Raw genomic sequence first — 8,289 nt, 5'->3', positions numbered from 1 at the left:
CAAACTGACAAGATCGTTCCCTGTCTATAGCCGGGTACCCATTTCCACCTGGGTGAAGTGAGGAAAATTTGTGCAAAGTGCCTTTCCCAAGGACACAACGTCGGGCCCCTGACGGGATTCGAACACACGACCTTACGGTTGCGAGTCCGAGAGCCTAACCACTAGGCCACCGACGCCACCGAATTTCACATCATATTCTTTCACTGGACTATGGACGACTCAAAATGTTAGAAAACGACATTTCAATTAAAAAACAACTCTTAAGTGTTGACCCACACACAATTCAAACCATGTGTTCGGTGGCGAGATTTTAGGGTACATTGTTCGCTCAGTATCCGAGTTGTAAGCCCCCCCCCCCTTTCCTCTCTCCTACCTCCCCTCCCCCTAAACGACATCACTTCCGTCTTATTATGACAAAAAATCGTACGTGCGTAATTATGTCCAGAAGCATTTTTATACTGGGGAGAAAATCCTTTTCATGCCTTGTCTTTCTATCTTGATTTTATGGCTGTACAAATGAAATGAAGGAAGTTTTGAGATTTTGAAAGTATGTGTTGTGACCTAATTAAATATCGATATTATTAAGACAAAGAAATTTTAATCAAATACTCCATAACTATTTACTGTTTTCGTCAGCAAATCAGACAAAAGTCAGACCGACAAATGAATATTGACATAAAATTATCAGATTGACCGAATTTTGGTTAATTTGAACCTCACACAAAAGAGTTAGTTGTTGTTGGTTTTTTTTGGTTTTTTTGCCTCTCTAGTAAAATTTCATTTTTGTCATTTACGTTTTTGTGTCATAAGACGGCCGAACACAAGCGCAATGGAAAAAAAAATACGCCGATTGGATGGACATTAGAAATTTCGCTGTGGAAAAGGTCTGAAGACCATCATACTTTAGAACATCAACGACATCACTGAGGTAAAGGGGGTACGGTTAAGATGTGATGGGTGGGTACAGATCTTGGTAAAAATAGAATTCTCTATCTAATCTGCATTTCAGATGAGTTTCTCAATGATGGACAATCAATGACACTTAAAATATGTAATAATGCACATTATGCGTATCCATATTATTTTTTAAATTAGGTATAAGTATTGTCTCTTTGATGTCAGGGTGCAATGCGCCTCTTTGTCTGTGAGAAGTGTGATGTTTCAATGCTCTGTCGATTGTTTAAAAAGACATGTGCGTATCTTTATGAAGTCTACAAACAATCCAAAACCTAAAAGCTGCTTGCGTACTTCCCCTGACAATCTAAATTAAAGGCCGTCCCGATTTGGACTCGAATCAAGATCGCCCAATCGCCCATTCCAGAAGCATGCTCGATACCAATTTGATTGCTTTAATAAAGGCATAGTGCTAGTCATGATGTCTTTTGTTAATCTATCGGTCCCACCTTACAATTTTCGTAGCACCCCCCCCCCCCTTGTTTTTTTCTCTTAGCCCCCTTTCCCCATCCCTTCCTATCCACCACACTCCCCTTACCACCCCCCCCCCCCACCCCCTTTCCAGGAATTGTGGGAAAAGTGACGTAAGACTCGAACTCACCGTCCGTACACTCGCAGTGAGAGTCGAGGAACGTGGCTGTCTGTGCTGTGATGTTAGCAAACCCGAGCAGCCTAGCTCTGATCAGACCCTCACGTTTGGTGGTCCGGACCACGCGCACAATACGCAGTTTTGCCACATAGTCCAGGAGGGGCTGCTTCAGGTGATCTGTGTGGATTACACATCAACAATATAGGGTAAAGATTCTTGTAAAGTCTTGTAGGCCTAATTCAGTGAACGTGCCAAAAAAAAAGCGAATGCACATGCCATTTCCTCTGGCTAGCCAAATCTTTTAATTTTTGTCAGTTCCGCAGCAGGTATACATACATTGTTGTTGCGAAACAGGTGCTTCTGAAACTCTAGAAGACAATGCAAACAGTACAAGAGTATAAATATGCCTTTTTGTATCATATAAATCGATTGGTTGATCAGTCAACAAACTGCCGAGTTCAAGATTTACTCGTAAATCACTCTCGAAGAAAAGGGTGAGTTTTTCGTTTTCAAGTACACAAGACAATCTTTAAACATCGGAAATTTTGAAAAATATGGTCAAAACCTTAACAGATCTCAGACTGAAATTGAAAATGCAAAACCTTGTTTCACTGAAGCATATCTATTATGTTTCAGCAAATTGACAGGTACAATATCACGACCACGTTCGTAAGAAAGGATCCCATTTCAATCAGACCTTCGTCTCTCGATAACTTCTTACTCTTCGTCAAGCGCCAGATCAGAAACAGACATCAGTGATCATGGTTCGCCCCCTCTTTTCCCTGTGGGGATGCTCTTAAAAGTCTCATGTCATCCTATATTTTTTTCATATCACTAATCTGTTCAAATTCCCCAAGAAATATATTCTTGTTCTTCCTGTGATGGTCTACCTATGCCTCGTTTGCCTTATTTCTTCATGTGGGAGCAAGTGATTCAAGGCTTTAATGTCGACCGAAGCGTCCTTGGATACCTCCTCCTCCTCCGCTCTCATCATCATCATCATCATCATCATCATCATCATCATCATCATCATCATCATCATCATCATCATCATCATCATCATCATCATCATCATCATCATCATCATCATCACATGCTTTGAAGCAACAACAAAAATAGGAGAAAACATCTTGGTATACTTTATGAATTTAAAAAGTACCCAATATTTCATCACACTGGCTTCTTTCGCTGCGAAATAAATAAGCCATAACAACAGACAATTTCTAAAATATGTATCGATTCTCTATGGTGCTTTCAGAAAAAATTCATAGAAGCAAACAAGGCAGGATATTTGGAAATACCTCATCTGTCTGGTTAAGAAGCATTTTAAAGGACTAAGAGTAGACTTTGACAGAAAGAAAATACAACGTTGCAGGGGGGATGGCAACTAATATAAGCTTTTCTTGAAAGTCGGATCGAAACACACACTGGAGATGTATGGTTGTCGCTCAGGTAGAACGAGTTTAATTCATGGCCTGGTTTTCATTCATGCAAGGGGATTTAGTGGGGAAAGGAATGTTGAGTAAGTTGAAAGAGGAATTGAGTGAATTCTATAACTGAATCGAATTAACAAGGGAAAAGAAAATTAGGGAGCATTGGGTGAAAAAAGAACTAACGCAGTGATTGGGGTTGGCAGGGTAAGATTTGCTTAATCTAGAAACACCTTCACCACCACTACCACCGCAACCACGGCATCGCAACCATCGCAGTCACTACCATCACCATGACAACCACCGCTATCGCAACCATCACAGTCACTACCATCACCATGACAACCACCGCTATCGCAACCATCACAGTCACTACCACCATCATCACCGCTATTGTAACCATCACAGTCACTACCATCACCACCACCACGGGCATCGCAACCATCACACTCCCCAACACCACCACCACCACCGCTATCGCAACCATCACAGTCACTACCATCACCAGTATTCAAGCAAAATGAAAACACGTCATCTCACCTGGACCATTGATTGGGTCCCTCACAACAATGTCCAGGTCAGCTCCTGGGGGGACGTACGCTTGGACCGGAACCTCAGCCCCTGGTATCACACCTGGCTGCACCACTCCTTCCCGGGTTTCCTCATTTGGCTGCTCCCCATTTCCTCCGGCAGCCTCCGCCTCTTTCTTGAGATCACCATCGTTGGCCTGTTGCTCCACCCCTTCATGCTGTTCCGCCCCTTCCTGTTGCTCCGCCCCTTCATTTTGCTCCTCTCCTTTATCAGGTACATTTTTCTTTAGGGCTTTATTATCGTCATTATCTTCCTCCTCACCCTCAACTTCCACGTCTCCATGAGGTTGTTTCTCCTCGCCTCCTCCATCCTTTTCGCCTCCCTTATCGTCTACTTCATGAATTTCGTCCCCACGAATACCTTCGTCGACTTCATCTCCGTCTTTCTTCCCCGCTGGTTCTACCACAAGATCTCCTTGGTCTTCTGCAATAGCCTCCACCTGTTTCTCTTCTAAAACAATTGGTCCTACTTTTTTCTCCACATGCTCGCCGGGTAAATGATCCTTCACACTCACCTCTGACTCTTTATTTAATTCAGGCATTTTAAATATATCATCAACCTCTTCACCAAGTTTGCTAGCGTTGCTGTTGTCTTTCACCTGTAGTCGAGGTACCAATTTGGTCTCCCCCTCACTGCGCCAGAGTAGATTGCCTAAACTCTCTATGTTAATAACGGCTACTACAATGTTTACCGCCACTGCCACGAACATCAGTTTGAGCACGAGCCCTCGGCTTCTTCTGAAAATCCGAGCCATGACAGACTACACGGGTCGTCTTCCTTGGGGGTCTGGACGTAAAGGAAAACTGGTTTTATGAATTGTTAAAAGATTGTTTTGCCCCCCCCCCCCAAAAAAAAAAGAAGAAAATTTTAATCGACATAATTTGGATTTTTCAGCAGTCTGACTTTTACAGTACAAGTGCTGATCATGAAAAATGAATCCGATACGTGGACTGACGAGATGTCAGGTGAGATAAGATATACATGTACTTTATTCGCCTTCAAATAGAAGAAACTGACAGAGTTGGTGTTGTTCGTTTTTTGCTATTGCTGATGCTGCTTCTGATGTTGTTGTTGTTGTTGTTGTTGTTGTTGTTGTTGTTGTTGTTGTTGTTGTAGTTGTTGTAGTTGTTGTTGTTGTTGTTGTTGTTGTGTTGTTGTTGTTGCTGTTGTTGTTGTTGTTGTTGTTGTTGTTGTTGTTGTTGTTGTTGTTGTTGTTGTTGTTGAACTTCTTCTTCTTCTTCTTCTTCTTCTTCTTCTTCTTCTTCTTCTTCTTCTTCTTCTTCTTCTTCTTCTTCTTCTTCTTCTTCTTCTTCTTCTTCTTCTTCTTCTTCTTCTTCTTCTTCTTCTTCTTCCACCACGTATCACCATTATTCAATTAATACTTGGGCAATGAGGGTACTTTTCTCTCGAGAGTGTTGTGAGCTTTAGAATTTTCTGTCAATATCTATAAATATTTTATTTTAATTACGAAAAATTCGATTTGTATTCTTACGCCATTAGTTAACGTTACTATTGCGTTGAGTTTGTTAATCGAAATTGACAGCCACAACCCGATCACCAAAGTTTAATACCCTTTGTTCAATGTTCTCGATCACTGCTGCCTAATTACGTCTTAGGAAACGCGCCTCATAACATTTCTCAATCGTTTCCACCATGTTTAGTTTGCAGCGTGAATGAAGTCCAAAATTCAGAAGTCTAGTACTATTTGAACTCTAAAGTGATATTTACTTTTCGAAGTCTATTCGTTCATCTCCTTTGTGATAGTGAAATATGTTGAGTGAAAAAGATATGTGATGGAGTAGAAACTAGTACTTTATGTGATCTTTCCACAACATTTTCTGCTCATTCACTCAAATTGTTGTTTCTTTTATGCATAAAGTTCTTCTTCATTTTGATTTTATATAAGCTACAGCATACTTATTAGGTCAAAAAGAGTTAATGTAGTCCATTGTACAGAAATAGTCATTATGTTCAGCCCCCCCCCCCCCCCCCAAGAAAAAATTAAGAACCTAACCCTCCGGCCCCACCTTCCACGGAAAACAACAACAACAACAACAAGAAACAACAACAGGAACAACTTCAGAACAAAATAAGCACACAAAAAACACACACATCAAATAGAGACAAGAAACAATTACAAACAAAACACAAAGACTGACAAAAGATCTATATCAAACTTATAAATAAACTCTTAATGAACCTTCATCGGGTCCTGCTGCTTTTATCAAACTTCCAGCTTAATAACATAACTTAGCAGAGCAGTAGCGAACCACAGTTAGGCTTTCAAGCAACATTTGAATTAGTGAGGTGCAACAAAGTGTACGTGGTGTAGGGCAGAACTCTTTAACCTCTGATACAAAATGCTCTGTTGCCCTATCAGCTTACTTTATGGGAAACTGGGTGGTTGGCAGGTGCTCTGGTATGATTTGCTCCGTCTTTCCTATCAAACATCTATCATCCCTATCTCCCCTTCTTCTTCTTTGTGTTTGTTACCCCCTTGTAACACCTCTAATCTTTGGCAGTTATATGACAATGACCTTATTGTGTTGCAAGTGCCGCAAAACACTTACTACTACTATAGGGGGAGGGGGCAGGGGGGAGGGGGGAGTCTAGCTATTGGACGTGTGTGGTAAGCATCCAAACAGAAACAAAGAAATACTCGATGACATAGAGAGGAGCGACCTCACGTCTCATGCATGAAAGACGAAAAATCAAACAAAATTTAACTACAAGTAGGGCCTACTGTTGTTGTTTTTTGGGTGTGTTTTTTTTTTCCAAGTAGCCTTCAATGTTCCTACAACAAAGGGGCAACAATAGTGTGAACATCACCAATAAATTAGAGAACACTTTTTAAAAACTAGACTATTAGAAATAGAGCACATTTTCTTCTTTGGTTTGACAACTGATCTAAGCAAAGTGTGTTGATACCAAGACCGATAACTTCGAAACACGAATTTTATTATGATTATAATAAATGAGTAAATGTGATTAGTAAAAGTAACACAGACTACCCCAAATACTTAATGGGCATAGGACGAAACGTATTTATTCGGCAAAAATCACCAGATGAATTTCGAATATTTTAGTTCCAGAAATAAGCACTGAAAAGCTGAAAAAATTGCGCTGAAATCGCACACTTACACTGTGTACTCAACCCACGTGTCTGGAAGGGACGAAAACCACTCAGTAACACACACCAACACACATAAATCTAGATTTGTTCTCTTATATCATCTTTGAATATCACTTTCCGTGCGCTTGGCAAGGCTTCTTAAACTCTAAACTTAAGGCAGGACTCTGGGCTGGCTACGTCAATGCACGGCCTGGAATCAATAGGAACAGCAGCAGATGTTAGCATCACAGCTGGTCTCTCTTGGGTTATTTCAGCGTTTGATTTTAAGGTATATCAGAGGAAAGAAACGGTGATACGGTCATAAAATGGAGTACCAGTGTCCGTGCAACGACACATGAGTTTGTTACCCCCCCCCCCCCCCCCCCACACACACACACACATACTCACGCACAATAGACCGAAACGCAAGATTAAAAAGTAGAATAAGCGTTCATAATCTTAAGTGTCGCGACGCGGTGGAATCAGGCGCTCTTCAATTTTTTGGGGCATATAGAGTCATCATTTCATTTGTCTTGCATAGAGCACACCCCCCCCCCCCCCAATCTATCTCGAATAGAAGTCGAAATATTAATTTGCAATTGAAGGAGGCGCGGGCTGCCTGGTGTGAGAGGTAAAATTAGTGAGAAAATGGCGGCAAAAGTTTGGTGACTTGTAAAGGTTGAGAGTCTTTGGAAACTGGAAATTTACATTTTTTTGTGCCTTTAACTTTAATCAATGTCTTTCTGTAACATCCATACAGAAATGTGTATTTAAAAGGATGTTAAAAGTGTTGAGCAAAATAATTTTAATTTTAAAATTCGATAAAAATAGCAAAACGGGCAGAACAATTGCAGATTTCTTCGAATAAATATTTTGACGAGCGCCTGATTTCACCACGATGCCTCACCTTTTTGTTAAGAAGGAACGTAAAATATGCTTGGTCCGATTCTGTACAACTACGTGTGTTGTGACGATCGTAAGTTTCATTCTTGTGTTTGAAGGGATGGTGCTTAGTGTCACGTTTCTTTAAATAATATGTTAACACTGACTGGTAACCAACTTCACTTCACCTGACTGAATTTTTCTCAATCAAAAGTGAAGAGTCTTTCTAAAAAAAACCCTTACCAACATGACATAATAAAAACCAACTGATTCTTTTCAAAAACGCAAACTATAAAGTGGACCTAATTTAATTTTCTTCGTCTGTCTGTCTGTCTGTCTGTCTGTCTGTCTGTCTGTCTGTCTGTCTGTCTGTCTGTCTGTCTGTCTCACTCATTTTATTTGCTCATCTGACGTGATGCACCGATTTACGCATTTGCCGAGCCATGTGTAATCATGTGCGGATGTATGGGCGAAAGATCAATTTTATTAAATCATCTTGACAAATCTTGAAATCCCCCCTCTCTTTCTCCCCCTCTCCATCTATCTATCTATCTACCTATATCTTTACGTATATCTATCACTCTTTCCCTTTGTCTGTCTCTCTGTCTCGTTGTCTCTCTACCTCTTCCTCTCCTTCGTTCGTTCTCTCTCTCTCTCTCTCTCTCTGTCTCTCTCTGTCTCTCTGTCTCTGTCTCGGTCTCTCTCTCTCTTTCTCTCTCTCTCTCTCTCTC

At 40.8% G+C, this 8,289-nt stretch overlaps 2 protein-coding genes across 2 annotated transcripts in view; both read right to left on the bottom strand.

The window, feature by feature from the left end:
• The window catches only part of LOC101850684 (putative polypeptide N-acetylgalactosaminyltransferase 9), a gene marked incomplete in the record, with an annotated part of 15,934 nt that extends 13,183 nt beyond the window's left edge, over window positions 1–2,751 (bottom strand). The window contains 2 exon segments of the mRNA XM_013091415.1: window positions 1,556–1,720; window positions 2,703–2,751. Of these exon segments, the coding sequence (XP_012946869.1) occupies window positions 1,556–1,720; window positions 2,703–2,751 (214 nt within the window).
• A 758-nt stretch (window positions 2,752–3,509) lies between these two features.
• On the bottom strand, window positions 3,510–6,952 carry LOC101850448 (nucleoprotein TPR; the record flags this gene model as incomplete). Its single annotated transcript, XM_005089062.3, is given in 2 exon segments — window positions 3,510–4,350; window positions 6,706–6,952. A coding segment is annotated over 1 exon segment (809 nt), but the record flags the coding sequence as incomplete, so codon positions are not given.
• Window positions 6,953–8,289: the final 1,337 nt, after the last annotated feature.

This window comes from Aplysia californica, unplaced genomic scaffold (assembly GCF_000002075.1).
Source record: "Aplysia californica isolate F4 #8 unplaced genomic scaffold, AplCal3.0 scaffold00002, whole genome shotgun sequence".
NCBI classification, from domain to species: Eukaryota; Metazoa; Mollusca; class Gastropoda; order Aplysiida; family Aplysiidae; genus Aplysia; species Aplysia californica.
This window is presented reverse-complemented; position numbering and strand designations above follow the sequence as displayed.